General features: G+C 46.0%; 1 protein-coding gene across 1 annotated transcript in view; it reads left to right on the top strand.

Annotated features, from left to right (window-relative positions):
• CACNG4 (calcium voltage-gated channel auxiliary subunit gamma 4) overlaps positions 1-13,457 on the top strand; it is a 39,405-nt gene extending 25,948 nt beyond the window's left edge. Inside the window, exons 2-4 of the mRNA XM_069749177.1 lie at positions 288-371; positions 7,580-7,720; positions 10,692-13,457. Coding sequence (XP_069605278.1) covers positions 288-371; positions 7,580-7,720; positions 10,692-11,227 — 761 coding nt within the window. The 3' untranslated portion in view covers positions 11,228-13,457. The remainder of the gene's footprint in view (positions 1-287; positions 372-7,579; positions 7,721-10,691) is intronic.
• The last annotated feature ends 2,986 nt before the right edge of the window (positions 13,458-16,443 follow it).

The raw sequence follows: 16,443 nt of genomic DNA, 5'->3' as shown, positions 1-16,443 counted from the left end.
CTACATAAACATAAAATAGCGATAAGACATATGATGTCAATATCTACCACCTGGGACCTCCAAAGGTGAAGACATCCTGTAAGTTGGGGATCTCATAAAATCCTAAACGGCTGAGCACATCCCACAATGAGCCCCCACATGAGTACATCAAGGTGAGGTATTAAAAAGTAGAGTTTGGGTTTCCGACGGGGATTTTTTTCTTGTATTTGCAGATATTTGCTCATGTTCTCATGTACGGAGCTAGTTTTGCTACTTGATCATCCTCCATGATTATTCTGTTTCTTCAGGTCTCTTCAAGGGAAACTGCTTCAGGATTAATCACTTCCCAGAAGACAATGACTACGACCACGACAGCTCTGAATATCTGCTACGTAAGTGACTATTCCACTATAACCGTGATGTCTCCAGTAGGGGGCTGACAACCTCTCACACATGTACACAGGCTGGTTGTCAGCAGTAATAGATGATATTCCTCTGGACGTAGCATTTAGGAACCCTATATTATATACAGTACAGACCAAAAGTTTGGACACACCTTCTCATTTAAAGATTTTTGTGTATTTTCATGACTATGAAAATTGTACATTCACACTGAAGACATCAAAACTATGAATTAACACATGTGGAATTATATACTTAACAAAAAAGTGTGAAACAACTAAAATTATGTCTTATATTCTAGGTTCTTCAAAGTAGCCACCTTTTGCTTTGATGACTGCTTTGCACACTCTTGGCATTCTCTTGATGAGCTTCAAGAGGTAGTCACCGGGAATGGTTTTCACTTCACAGGTGTGCCCTGTCAGGTTTAATAAGTGGGATTTCCTGCCTTATAAATGGGGTTGGGACCATCAGTTGTGTTGTGCAGAAGTCTGGTGGATACACAGCTGATAGTCCTACTGAATAGACTGTTAGAATTTGTATTATGGCAAGAAAAAAGCAGCTAAGTAAAGAAAAACGAGTGGCCATCATTACTTTAAGAAATGAAGGTCAGTCAGTCCCAAAAATTGGGAAATCTTTGAAAGTGTCCCCAAGTGCAGTGGCAAAAACCAACAAGCGCTACAAAGAAACTGGCTCACATGAGGACCGCCCCAGGAAAGGAAGACCAAGAGTCACCTCTGCTTCTGAGGATAAGTTTATTCGAGTCACCAGCCTCAGAAATCGCAGGTTAACAGCAGCTCAGATTAGAGACCAGGTCAATGTCACACAGAGTTCTAGCAGCAGAAACATCTCTACAACAACTGTTAAGAGGAGACTTTGTGCAGCAGGCCTTTGTCACGATATTGTATGAAATATAATATGATGTTGTAGCTTTGCCCTTCAGCCCATGCTGTGGGCTAAAACCCCCCCTTCTCTCTCTGGCTCTCTTTGCTTCTATGTGTGAGTGAAGCTTTTCTTCAATGCTCTGCCCTGCTCCAAGCCAGAAAGGAATTTTTACGACCGCATAGCTGCAGTGAACAGTTGTACCAGCTAGGACTGGTATAGAAGTCTCCAAAATCCATGAGGGTGTTTGTTCTAATATGATAAGATTCTGGGCCAATGACTTGGGCTAGGAAAATAAGGAATACATATTATTAACGTCCATCGGCGGATCTATCCGCCACGGTAAACGTGGGCTTCTAGTTCCAACAGGGACAGAGTACAGATTTCTCTGGAACGGAGTGTCCCTACTAGCCCTAATTTAGTATCTATAGAGAGCAAATCTTAATACAAGATGAATGCTGGGTGTGTTATGATTCTGACATGTTCTGTAGCGGAGATACAGGCATTAGGAAAACTTGTGTGAAATTTACTAAGGCTGAAGAGGTAGAAGGGTCTAAGGAAACCAGCCCTGTTGGTGATGTCATGGGCTGCGGTTTACAAGTTTCTGACAGACCCCCAGCAGTTAGTTTTTACCCGAGGAGCCCTGACTGCTTGCCCTGATGAACTGGGACATATGGGAAACTCCACCCACTAGCCTGGTTGCCTGCAATGCTCTGAACACATGTAAGCGTTGATTTCTCATGTAATCCCTGTTTTTTTTTTTATAATTACCTTTGTACATATTTTCAATTGTCTCTTGTGTAACATCCTTGCAATATTTTTCATAAACACTGCCTTAAACCTTTGACGGAGTATAATATTTAATACTAGAGTCGTTCTTCTGCTCTAAAACGTACCCTAAGTCTTCTGAAGGGAATTACGCTACTGTTTTGGGTTAGCTTCGGACCCGTTTAATCGAAGCTGGTGGCAGCATACCTTTGTACTGGGTAGTTGGGAGTCATTGTAGCGACTGCGGCATTGATAATTATTGTTCCTGCCTGCGTGGGAGTATTTATATCGCCTCGCTGCAGCGTGCCCAATAGCCAGTACATAACAGGCAGCCCTGCTGGTGACTAATTACCCCAGCTGCAGTACCTAGTCTGACCTGAGAGTAAGGGGGGCGCCAGAGAGCTGCAAGTTTCAAGTGGAACTGTAAGCGGGATATACATAAATCCCTGCAGTTCGTGGTATATTGAAGAGCAGTGGGATACCTAAAATAAGCCCCTGCTGTAAACAAAGAGGTCAATATCCTTGTGTGTGTTTTTTTTCATCACATTGTGGAGTGGAGGGATAACTAAGATAAGCCCCCCTGCACATGTGATAGCCGTCTGTTGGCCTAAAGTCACCCCGATCCGTGACGGGGTGACGGTCACGGGGTGAATCGTGACAGCCTTCATGGTAAAATAGCTGCTAGGAAACCACTGCTAAGGACAGGCAACAAGCAGAAGAGACTTGTTTGGGCTAAAGAACACAAGGAATGGACATTAGACCAGTGGAAATCTGTGCTTTGGTCTTATGAGTCCAAATTTTAGATCTTTGGTTCCAACCACCGTGTCTTTGTGTGACGCAGAAAAGGTGAACGGATGGACTCTACATGCCTGGTTCCCATCGTGAAGCATGGAGGAGGAGGTGTGATGGTATGGGGGTGCTTTGCTGGTGACACTGTTGGGGATTTATTCAAAATTGAAGGCATACTGAACCAGCATGGCTACCACAGCATCTTGCAGCCGCATGCTATTCCATCCGGCTTGCGTTTAGTTGGACCATCATTTATTTTTCAACAGGACAATGACCCCAAACACCTCCAGGCTGTGTAAGGGCTATTTGACCAAGAAGGAGAGTGATGGGGTGCTACGCCAGATGACCTGGCCTCCACAGTCACTAGACCTGAACCCAATCGAGATGGTTTGGGGTGAGCTGGACCACAGAGTGAAGGCAAAAGGGCCAACAAGTTCTAAGCATCTCTGGGAACTCCTTCAAGATTGTTGGAAGACCAATCCCGGTTACTACCTCTAGAAGCTCATCAAGAGAATGCCAAGAGTGTGCAAAGCAGTCATCAAAGCAAAAGGTGGCTACTTTGAAGAACCTAGAATATAAGACATATTTTCAGTTGTTTCACACTTTTTTGTTAAGTATATAATTCTACATGTGTTAATTCATAGTTTTGATGCCTTCAGTGTGAATGTACAATTTTCATAGTCATGAAAATACTGAAAAATCTTTAAATGAGAAGGTGTGTCCAAACTTTTGGTCTGTACTGTATATATATATGGATAGAGGTCATGGCTACACTGTTCAATATTTTGGCAAATTTTACTCTTAAAAGAGGCAGTAACATGATTCCATAGAGAAACTGCAGCCCCCGGGCATCTTATTCTTAACGTGACATTTGTGGCCACAGACAGAGGAGACAAGATCTGCCCCCCGAGAATGTGTCAAAAAGCACAAATGTGGGTGCAGGCCCAGTACCTGGTGCCATTCAATGACCTTCCAGGTTTCCAGTTCACTTATTGGCTTCAAATAGAAAAGGAAACGTTTCCTAAAATAGTCCGAGCCTCGAGGACTGAACCGAAGCATTAACGAGAGCCCTCGACACAAAGAGAGTACACCCGGGGCTGAGAATTTAGTAGAAAACACCGGATACAATGTAACAAAGAGAAATGAAACCCCAGAAACAATGTAACTGTGTGTGTGTGTGTGTGTGTGTGTGTGTGTGTAACACAGGATACAATGTAACTGTGTAACAGGATACAATGTTAGGCCGGTTTCACACGTCAGTGGCTCCGGTACGTGAGGTGACAGTTTCCTCACGTACCGGAGACACTGACTCACTCTGCACATGTCAGCGTGTTTTCGCGGACCGTGTGTCCGTGTGCAAAACACGGAGACATGTCAGTGTTCGTGGGAGCGCACGGATTACACGGACCCATTAAAGCGGCCCTGCGCTTCGTAACCCGATGTTTACCCTAGTTACCCGGGGACTTCGGCATCGTTGGCGCTGGAGAGCTGTCTGTGTGACAGCTCTCCAGCGACCACACAAGGACTTTCCAACGATCACGGCCAGGTCATATCGCTGGTCCTGATTGTTGGAAAGTTGCTGAGTGTGACAGTACCTTTACACTATGGCTGGTCCGAACAATGAAAGCAATTGTTACCATCCACCTCTCGTGTCTCCCCTTTTCCTCATAGTTTGTAAGCTTGCACCCAGAATACAATGTAACTGTATCACCAGACACAATGTAAAAGCATGTGTGGGTCTGTCTGTAACACCGAATACAATTAACACCGTGTGTTTAAAAGAGAGATGTGGAACAATGGATACAATTTAACAGCCTATGAGCGTGTCTGTAACACTGGATAAAATGTAAAGGTACCGTCACACTAGACGATATCGCTAGCGATCCGTGACGTTGCAGCGTCCTCGCTAGCGATATCGTCCAGTGTGACAGGCAACAGCGATCAGGCCCCTGCTGTGCTGTCGCTGGTCGGGGAAGAAAGTCCAGAACTTTATTTGGTCGCTGGACTCCCCGTAGACATCGCTGGATCGGTGTGTGACACCGATTCAGCGATGTCTTCACTGGTAACCAGGGTAAACATCGGGTAACTAAGCGCAGGGCCGCGCTTAGTAACCCGATGTTTACCCTGGTTACCAGCGTAAAAAAACAAACAGTACATGCTTACATTCAGCTGTCTGTCCCTTGCCGTCTGGTTCCTGCACTGACTGCTGGCCGCAAAGTGAAAGTGAAAACACAGCACAGCGGTGAGTCACACAGCGGTGACTCACCGCTGTGGCTGTGCTCTGCTTTCACTTTACGGCCAGCAGTCAGTGCGGAAGCAGACGGCAAGGGACAGACAGCTGAATGTAAGTATGTACTGTTTGTTTTTTTACGCTGGTAACCAGGGTAAACATCGGGTTACTAAGCGCGGCCCTGCGCTTAGTTACCCGATGTTTACCCTGGTTACCGGGGACCTCGGGATCGTTGGTCGCTGGAGAGCTGTCTGTGTGACAGCTCTCCAGCGACCAAACAGCGACGCTGCAGCGATCCGGATCGTTGTCGGTATCGCTGCAGCGTCGCTAAGTGTGACGGTACCTTAACAGAGAGAAACACTGTATACAATGTAACAGAGGTGAAACACTGTATACAATGTAACAGAGAGGTAAAACACTGTATACAATGTAACACAGAGGTAAAACACCTTATACAATGTAACAGAGAGGTGAAACACTGAATAGTGAATACAATGTAACAGAGAGGTGAAGCACTGTATACAATGTAACAGAGAGGTGAAACACTGTATACAATGTAACAGAGAGGTGAAACACTGTATACAATGTAACAGAGAGGTGAAACACCGTATACAATGTAACAGAGAGGTAAAACACCTTATACAATGTAACAGAGAGGTGAAACACTGTATACAATGTAACAGAGAGGTAAAACACTGTATACAATGTAACAGAGAGGTGCAACACTGTATTCAATGTAACAGAGAGGTGAAACACTGTATACAATGTAAGAGAGAGGTAAAACACTGTATACAATGTAACAGAGAGGTGCAACACTGTATTCAATGTAACAGAGAGGTGAAACACTGTATACAATGTAACAGAGAGGTAAAACACTGTATACAATGTAACAGAGGTGAAACACCTTATACAATGTAACAGAGAGGTGAAACACTGTATACAATGTAACAGAGCGGTGGAACACTGTATACAATGTAACAGAGAGGTAAAACACTGTATACAATTTAACAGAGAGGTGAAACACTGTATACAATGTAACAGAGAGGTGAAACACTGTATACAGTGTGACAGAGAGGTAAAACACTGTATACAATGTAACAGAGGTGAAACACTGTATACAATGTAACAGAGAGGTGAAACACTGTATACAATGTAGCAGAGGTAAAACACTGTGTACAATGTAACAGAGGTGAAACACCTTATACAATGTAACAGAGAGGTGAAACACTGTATACAATGTAATAGAGATGTAAAACACCTTATACAATGTAACAGAGAGGTGAAACACTGTATACAATGTAACAGAGCGGTGAAACACTGTATACAATGTATCAGAGAGATGAAACACTGTATACAATGTAACAGATAGGTGAAACACTGTATACAATGTAACAGAGGTGAAACTCTGTATACAATGTAACAGAGAGGTAAAACACTGTATACAATGTAACAGAGAGGTAAAACACCTTATACAATGTAACAGAGGTGAAACACTGTATACAATGTAACAGAGAGGTAAAACACTGTATACAATGTAACAGAGAGGTGAAACACTATACTATGTAACAGAGAGGTAAAACACTGTATACAATGTAACAGAGAGGTGAAACACTGTATACAATGTAACAGAGAGGTGAAACACTGTATACAATGTAACAGAGAGGTGAAACACTGTATACAATGTAACAGAGAGGTGAAACACTGTATACAATGTAACAGAGAGGTGAAACACTGTATACAATGTAACAGAGAGGTGAAACACCAGATACAATGTAACAGAGAGGTAAAACACTGTATACAATGTAACAGAGAGGTGAAACACTGTATACATTGTAACAGAGAGGTGAAACACTGTATACAATGTAACAGAGAGGTGAAACACTGTATACAATGTAACAGAGAGATGAAACACTGTATACAATGTAACAGAGAGGTGAAACACTGTATACAATGTAACAGAGAGATGAAACACTGTATACAATGTAACAGAGAAGTGAAACACTGTATACAATGTAACAGAGAGGTGAAACACTGTATACAATGTAACGGAGAAGTGAAACATTGTATACAATGTAACAGAGAGATGAAACACTGTATACAATGTAACAGATAAGTGAAACACTGTATACAATGTAACAGAGAGGTAAAACACTGTATACAATGTAACAGAGAGGTGAAACACTGTATACAATTTAACAGAGAGGTGAAACACCAGATACAATGTAACAGAGAGGTGAAACACTGTATACAATGTAACAGAGAGATGAAACACTGTATACAATGTAACAGAGAGATGAAACACTGTATACAATGTAACAGAGAAGTGAAACACTGTATACAATGTAACAGAGGTAAAATACTGTATACAATGTAACAGAGAGGTAAAACACCTCCTGAGCCTCCCTGCGCCACTCCTTTAACTGTTAATTATCCCCTCTGTATAAAGCCCCCCTAAGCCCTGGACCCTTGTGCTTCAGCATTCCCATCTGCTGGTGACTGATCACCCCCTGCGCCTGATTTTGTATCCCACAGGTATTGTCCGCGCCTCCAGCGTCTTCCCCATCCTCAGCACCATCCTGCTGTTACTGGGAGGACTGTGTGTCGGGGCTGGCCGCCTCTATAACCGGCGGAATAACATCATCCTGAGCGCCGGCATACTATTCGTGGCAGCGGGTGAGTGCAATCATACGTCTACTCCATGCTTTACACTGCAGCTCTGCTCTACTGGAGTGAAGCAGTCACCAGTGACTCAGTACTTCATATCCGTAGTCTATAGAAGGGTAAGGTACGTCACTTCATTAGCTGTAGAGACTATTGCCATCCCTGTCCCTAGTGCTTTATAGTGAAGCTTTGCTCACTTAGGTCACGGCTATAAACAGCGCATCTCCATTGTCTTTTGGAGATGAATGAGGTCTAAACTTCACCCCCAATTGTAGCAACGCCACCTCCTTCACCCCCAGTGTTAGTAACGCCACCTCCTCCACCCCAAGTTGTAGTAACCACCTCCTTCACCCCCAGTGTTAGTAACGCCACCTCCTCCACCCCAAGCTGTAGTAACCACCTCCTTCACCCCCAGTGTTAGTAACGCCACCTCCTCCACCCCAAGCTGTAGTAACCACCTCCTTCACCCCCAGTGTTATTAACTCCACCTCCTCCACCCCAAGCTGTAGTAACCACCTCCTTCACCCCCAGTGTTAGTAACGCCACCTCCTCCACCCCAAGCTGTAGTAACGCCACCTACTTTACCCCCAGTGTTAGTAACGCCACCTCCTCCACCCCAAGCTGTAGTAACCACCTCCTTCACCCCCAGTGTTAGTAACGCCACCTCCTCCACCCCAAGCTGTAGTAACGTCACCTACTTCACCCCCAGTGTTAGTAACGCCACCTCCTCCACCCCAAGCTGTAGTAACACCACCTACTTCACCCCCAGTGTTAGTAACCCACTTCCTCCACCCCAAACTGTAGTAACCACCTCCTTCACCCCCAGTGTTAGTAACGCCACCTCCTCCACCCCAAGCTGTAGTAACCACCTCCTTCACCCCCAGTGTTAGTAACGCCACCATCTCCACCCCAAGCTGTAGTAACGTCACCTACTTCACCCCCAGTGTTAGTAACGCCACCTCCTCCACCCCAAGCTGTAGTAACCACCTCCTTCACCCCCAGTGTTAGTAACGCCACCTCCTCCACCCCAAGCTGTAGTAACGCCACCTCCTTCACCCCCAGTGTTAGTAACGCCACCTCCTCCACCCCAAGCTGTAATAACCACCTCCTTCACCCCCAGTGTTAGTAATGCCACCTCCTCCATCCCAAGCTGTAGTAACCACCTCCTTCACCCCCAGTGTTAGTAACGCCAGCTCCTCCACCCCAAGCTGTAGTAACCACCTCCTTCACCCCCAGTGTTAGTAACGCCACCTCCTCCACCCCAAGCTGTAGTAACGCCACCTCCTTCACCCCCAGTGTTAATAACTCCACCTCCTCTACCCCAAGCGGTAGTAACCACCTCCTTCACCCCCAGTGTTATTAACTCCATCTCCTCCACCCCAAGCTGTAGTAACCACCTCCTTCACCCCCAGTGTTAGTAACGCCACCTCCTCCACCCCAAGCTGTAGTAACCACCTCCTTCACCCCCAGTGTTAGTAACGCCACCTCCTCCACCCCAAGCTGTAGTAACCACCTCCTTCACCCCCAGTGTTAGTAACGCCACCTCCTCCACCCCAAGCTGTAGTAACCACCTCCTTCACCCCCAGTGTTAGTAACGCCACCTCCTCCACCCCAAGCTGAAGTAACGCCACCTACTTCACCCCCAGTGTTAGTAACGCCACCTCCTCCACCCCAAGCTGTAGTAACCACCTCCTTCACCCCCAGTGTTAGTAACGCCACCTCCTCCACCCCAAGCTGTAGTAACCACCTCCTTCACCCCCAGTGTTAGTAACGCCACCTTCTCCACCCCAAGCTGTAGTAACACCACCTACTTCACCCCCAGTGTTAGTAACCCACCTCCTCCACCCCAAGCTGTAGTAACCACCTCCTTCACCCCCAGTGTTAGTAACGCCACCTCCTCCACCCCAAGCTGTAGTAACCACCTCCTTCACCCCCAGTGTTAGTAACGCCACCATCTCCACCCCAAGCTGTAGTAACGTCACCTACTTCACCCCCAGTGTTAGTAACGCCACCTCCTCCACCCCAAGCTGTAGTAACCACCTCCTTCACCCCCAGTGTTAGTAACGCCACCTCCTCCACCCCAAGCTGTAGTAACCACCTCCTTCACCCCCAGTGTTACTAACGCCACCTCCTCCACCCCAAGCTGTAGTAACGCCACCTCCTTCACCCCCAGTGTTAGTAACGCCACCTCCTCCACCCCAAGCTGTAGCAACGCCACCTCCTTCACCCCCAGTGTAACGCCACCTCCTCCACCCCCAGTTTCAAAGACTTGTTGCTCTGTCTTTCCTCAGTGCTTTACACTGCAGCTTAGCTCCATTAGGGCACAGCTATAATCAGTGACGCCATCTTTTTTTTTCTGCATTGTCTATTGGAGTCTGACAGTCTGAACTCCTCCACTTTCAGAAGATAAAGCTGATGTTCTGTCCATCCTCCATGCTTTACACTGCAGCTCTGGTCTATTAAGGTGCAACAACAATCAGTGACAGTAACTCAGATATTGTCTCAGATAGCGTTGTGCTTTAAACTTCTTCTCAGTCCCATTATGATAGGACAGGCTATAATCAGTGCCTATTGCTCATTTTCATGACTCTCCACCATGCTTTAAACTGCAGCCCAGTTCCATTCGGATAGACTAATCAGTGACTATAGCTCATTTTCATATCTCTCCACCATGCTTTAAACTGCAGTGCAGTTCCATTAGGACAGACTATAATCAGTGCGTATATGACTCTCCACCATGCTTTAAAGTGCAGCTTTGTCCCATTAGAACAGACTTTAATCAGTGGTTGTTGCTCATTTTTATATCTCTCCACCATGATTTCAACTGCAGTGCAGTTCCATTAGGACAGATTATAATCAGCAGCTACAGCTCATTGTCAGTTCAGTTCCATTACTGCATAGTTGTGATCAATGTCTCCAGCTCATTTTCATGACTCTCAACTATGCTTTAAACTGCCACGCTACATTATTCTTCTATCCCCAGGTCTCAGCAACATCATTGGTATCATCGTGTACATATCGAGCAATGCCGGCGACCCCAGTGACAAGAAGGACGAGGACAAGAAGAACCACTACAACTACGGCTGGTCCTTCTATTTCGGGGCGCTGTCCTTCATAGTGGCGGAGACTATTGGGGTCCTGGCCGTAAATATCTATATAGAACGGAACAAGGAGATAAGGTTCAGATCCAGGAGGGAATTCATGAAGTCATCTTCCTCGCCGTATGCCAGAATTCCGAGCTACAGATATCGGAGGAGACCATCTCGGTCCAGCTCCAGGTCTACAGAGGCTTCTCCATCCCGGGAAGTGTCTTCAGCTGCCATCAAATATGCTAGTACCATCCCCATGGGGGACATTTCCATGCACACCCTGTCTCGGGAACCACTGAAAATCACCACCTTTGCCAGTTTTCACCCTGATCAAGATATCAGCTTCATGCAAGTCCACAACTGCTTCCAGAAAGAACTAAAGGAAGGTATTCACATCAGCTTGGTAAACAGTAGGACCACCCCAGTGTGACCAAGGCTTAGTGTTGTGGCAAATATAATAAGAGGATGGTAATGAGGGGTTGGCCATTGTCGTGGACCATGAGTCAGACCAGTATTTGGAGGGTAAGATGGCAGAGACAGGATTTTAAGTTATTGCTGTAAGTAACAGAGAAAAAGTGGCACCGCCATGGGGTGTGCAATTACCCAAACTCATGTTTTGTGCTAGACTGAGTAGTTTTTTTACCATACCCTCCTAGCCATAAAGTAATGCACTGAGGTTTCCAGGTCACCTATAGGCAGGGAAGGTCTAGGATGAGAAAAAAGGGCAAAAAATTCATTGCAGGTCTCAAAATTATTATTGGAATTATTGTTCTGCCAAATAAGCCATTTGCAACCACAACCACCAAAAATGCAAAGCTTCGTGTTGTATGGAGAAGTTGTTTGCTTCAGGAAGGTTTTATATTATTATTATTTGGGGGTCCCATAAGACTAAGGAGATCTTGTGAGAAAGTGGCACCAATCATAGACAGATTCCGTCATGGCCTTGCTGTTAAGCTTTTTAATCAGCGTGACTGTTATTCAATACCTAAACTGTTGCATTGGTCTAATACAATTAAGGGTGTGAATACTTTAGCAACTATGGTCTTCATTGTAAAGTGTCTACTGTTTATAGCTCCTATGCAAAGCTGTGTGTATCCATGGTTACAGACTACGAACCCTTTAACCATCCTCCAAATGGCCGTTATAAACGCCTGAGGGTCAGAAGGAAATATGAGGGTTTCTTGTAGTCAGTGAGATATAAAGCTTTGCCCAGGAGCTGTATACACCCAATGTGAGACTACTGATTTTTTTTTAATGCTAAATCTGTTGCAGAAGTGTACATACCCTCAAAGTCATTTCCACCCATCAAGTCAATGTTTTTCACCTGCAATTTTGGAGAACATTTTTAGAGTCCTTGGTGCTTTACTTACAGCCTCCTGGCTCTGGAATAAAGATCAGAGACCTATTGCAAACACCTCATGACCATGTCTATAAGATAATAGTATATGGTCCTCCTGCCATAATACATATCAGTAGTAACACCTCCAAAAGACCCTCTGACCCCAACCCCACCCCCTCCCCCCACCTCTATGGTCTCTAATGGACTTGGCTGACTTGTTGACCATCATCCTGGACCCTGGAGGAATGAAACATATTGACTAAAACTTGAAGTATAAAGGTTGGGGGGGAGAGTATTGGCATTCATCTTCCCATCCATGTGAAGTTCTTCATGAAGACTGATCCTCGTCTTAAAGACAATGCCTTACTAGAGTCATCATCATCTAAGGACCCATCTCCTACCATCATCATCATCAAAGGCTCTTCCATGAGTAATGGTGGCCACGGGTTTGGCCAACATCAGTATTCCAATTGACCAAGACTTGTATGACCTTGGAGATGCCTCAAGATAGTCAGCGTTAAATGTAGATAGTCTTCAGAAAATATCAAAGTCTCTCACCAACCGGTCACCTCCAGGGTCTTCTCCACTATTGGTGATGGCCAAACTTCTAAGACAATAGGTTTGGCTACCAAAGCATAGTAAAACATTTACTACAAAACTCAGGAACCCCCTCCACAACCCCAAACCTTCTCATGTGACACTTTGTATCCTCATTCATTGATATTTTGTAGCCCCACAAATGTGATACTTTGTAGCCTCTGTTCTCTCCTCACTTTTGATAGATTTGTCGTACACTGTGAACGTCCGAAAATTTTGTATGCTTCAGGGTGGAAACTGCAAAAATTACTGTAGGACCCCCTTAATATCCAACATGATGTTCTGTAGATACTAAGGACACCCAAGTCTTCAAGTCCAGAAGTAGAGAAGAACCTTCACCAGCGCGGTCTACAGGTGAGACATGGTGACCCTGTTACTCCTGGAGCCAGTGACTTGGACATTTTGCACTATGAAAATGGACATGTGACTCATCAGATCTATAGAACATTACCCATAGTTTAGATCCAGAATTTGGGGCTTTGTTTTCCTCCAGACCATACTGGGGGGACAGGATCGTAGTGGAGGGGTGGGCAGTGGGTCCATGCTGCCTCCAGATAAGTACTTCCTCCAGGAACAAAGACTCGACCTCACCCCTCCACAAGCGCCACCGTCACAACTCCCACAGTAATACAATAAAGGGGTTAATACAGTTTCCACCCAGAAAGTGCGAAATCCCAGAAATGTCCAAAATGTGATATTTATAAAAGAAAATTTCCCAAATCTGAGTGTGATTCCTTAATACAACTACAGGGGGTAGAAGGATCTAATCCTATCATGCGTGATACTGAGAAATGTATCTAATCCTTTCATGTGTGATACTGTCTACTGAGCTGTGAATGGTAGGGGTTCACTCTCTTGGGCAGTCGCTTGGAATACAAAGCCACAGGGTTTTTTAGGTCACACACGGAATATTGTTGATTTCCACAGGTTGCTCAGTACCGAAAATAAAGCCATGAACATAAAATCCCAGCACTAACTAAACAACACAGACCCTGGCCAGGAAGGCACGGCTGACCTGTCCGGTCAAACAAAACGACTATCTTCCATACCAAGCAGTTATACTTGCAGTTTGGTGTCACAACGCGTCCTGACTCTTCTAAGAGGGATTCTGGTTTGGCTCTCTAAAGCTCCAATACAATCCGCTCTTCTCAGCATCCCCCAGCGGACTGACCAGTGATCACACGGCCTAGCTATGCAGGTGCAGCTAATCAGGACCTGAATTAACTCTAGCCTACCTGTCTTTCCTACATATCTCCCCCTTCTGCCCAAAGCCATCTGTCAATCCATTGTACCTACAGAGGGCCAGTTCCGTATCTCCTCTTCTGAAACTTATCTTCACTTCGGTCTCAGGAATCCTACAGGACTTTGAATTGACCGGAGTGAGAGGCTTATGCTTAATGACACAAGAGTGACCTACCATTTCCGAGAACCAGCCCCTATTTTTAGGTACCATGCTGTTTGGGAAACAAGACAAACTTTCTGCCACTTTGAAACCCACCATGTTGGTTTCTGACTGGGCCAACAAGCAAGGTGTTTCAAGCTGGTCCCTATCCTTCCAGGGTTTTAGCAGGTTGCCATAACATATGAGGAAGGTCTTCCTTTTCCCATGTTGGTGTACTTTACAGTTTACCTCTCCCACCTTTTCCACCACACTATAGGGTCCTTGCCACTGGGTAAGGAACTTGGTCTCCCCTGTGGGCACTAACACAAGATTTTTCGGACTATAAGATGCACCGGCCCATAAGACGCACCCCAAATTTGGGGTGAAAATTGCAGAAAAAAAGATTTTTTATAAGATGGGGGTCCATCTTATTGTCCGAATTTACAGTATCTTACCTGAGGGCTGGCGGTGGCAGAGCAGGGTCACAGGAGGCATGGTGTCGGCAGAGGTGGGGTGATGCGGTACGGCGTGCACCTGAACAGGGTCCCTTCCTGCTTAGGTGGGCGAGGCCACAGCCTGGTGTCCATGGGGGGGTTGCAGCAGTGGTGTGGCGACAGCAGAGGTGCAGGGATAATGAGCGGTATGGCGTGAGCAGGGTCCCTTCCACAGGTGAGGTGACGCAGCGGCCCGGTATCCATTCCAATGTGAGCAGCAGAGCCGGGTATTACCAGTTTATCGGTGGCGGCGGCCATCTTCCTAAGGCCGCGCATGCGCAGATGGAGTGCTCTGCTTCCCGGGGCTTCAGGAAAATGGCCACAGGAGGCTGCGCGTGCGCAGATAGAGATCGCGGCGGCCATTTTCCTGAAGCTGAGATCTAAATCTGTTATTGTTAAGTCCCTGAGCTAGCCAGTCCCATAGTTGTCCCAGGACTTCTCCAGCTCTGGGACATTGGCTTCAGGGGAGGCTTCGTCATCCTTCTCTCTAGCCGGTACAGTGACCGGAAATTCACCATTTACACCATATGAACTTTTACCATAGCGACTCCTTGAGTCTTACTGGTCTACAGCTTCAGCCCACAAGTCCCAGAACAATGGAAAATCATGACCGATAACAATGCAATAAGTCCTGGCACATTTCCCACTTGATGGGACACTGAACCACAGTCTGTGTGTATGTCCACCTGGGCCATGGGATAGTTCTTGGCGTCTCCACAGATACTCCTTCCACCTCCTTCCCTCGACTAGCACATGCGGAAGTCTGGCCCTTACCAGGGTCATCAAACTCCCTGAGTCCAGGAGTCCCGTAACTTGGACATGGTTCACAATCACCTGGCATGCCTGAGGCCCCCCACCATTAGGTAAACTAGGAGCAGTGCTGGCCTCCGCTGTAGTCCATTGGTCCAAGGTCAAGGGATAAACGATTGATATGTGACTCAACACCTCCAACAGACAATGATACCCCTGGAACCTCACTCTGATACATCCTTCGTCTTTGGACACCCATCAGATGTGGTTTTGGGCCCCTTCTTTTGCATGTCCCAGAAATGTAACCTCAAGCTCCCTTGATTTCACCAGAGTTGTTCTCCAATAGCCAAGTATCTTTCCTCCAGACTCACTAGGTCATCTGCATTCTGGGAATCTCCCTGGACAACCCAGCTTTGCATGGTTTTCGGTAGTGAGTGGATAAATCAGTCCACCACCTCTCTTTCCACCATCTGTATGGAGACCAAGTCTCAGACTGTAGCCATTTTTGCACCAGGAGTGACAAGTCGAACATCTGGAAACGGGGAGGCTTGTTTGTATGGTAGCACCAAAGGTGCACCTATTGTGCCCTGACAGACCGGGTTACGCCCAAACGCCCCACAATCTCCACCTTTTGGCCTGGACCAGTTGATTAATAAGCTCCTCCATTCTTTCTGACCATGTTTGCAACACTGTCGCTGCCTTTACCCAGGACACTCAGTCTTTAATCTGTAATCACCTGTGGTATTTGGGATTTGCTGCCCGCATTCTCCACCAATTGTATGAGTTCACTCTCTCGGGCAGCTGATTGGAACACAAAGCCACTGGGTTTTTATAAGAAAAACAGAACAGTTGCACAGCATTAAAACAAACTCATAGACATAAATCCTTGGTATTGTACAGGTACTAACTAAACAACACAGACCCTGGCTACTCACACTGCTGAGCTGTTCGGTGGCAAAAAAATACAGCTCTTATCCATAGGAAATAGTGATACTTCCTGTTTGCTTCACATGACCCATGCAGTTGCTTTCCAAAGTTGCTCTCTAGCTCTGACACATTCCGCTCTGCTCAGCTTCCCCCGGCTT

This window comes from Ranitomeya imitator, chromosome 2, assembly GCF_032444005.1.
Source record: "Ranitomeya imitator isolate aRanImi1 chromosome 2, aRanImi1.pri, whole genome shotgun sequence".
In the NCBI taxonomy this organism is placed as follows: Eukaryota; Metazoa; Chordata; class Amphibia; order Anura; family Dendrobatidae; genus Ranitomeya; species Ranitomeya imitator.
This window is presented reverse-complemented; position numbering and strand designations above follow the sequence as displayed.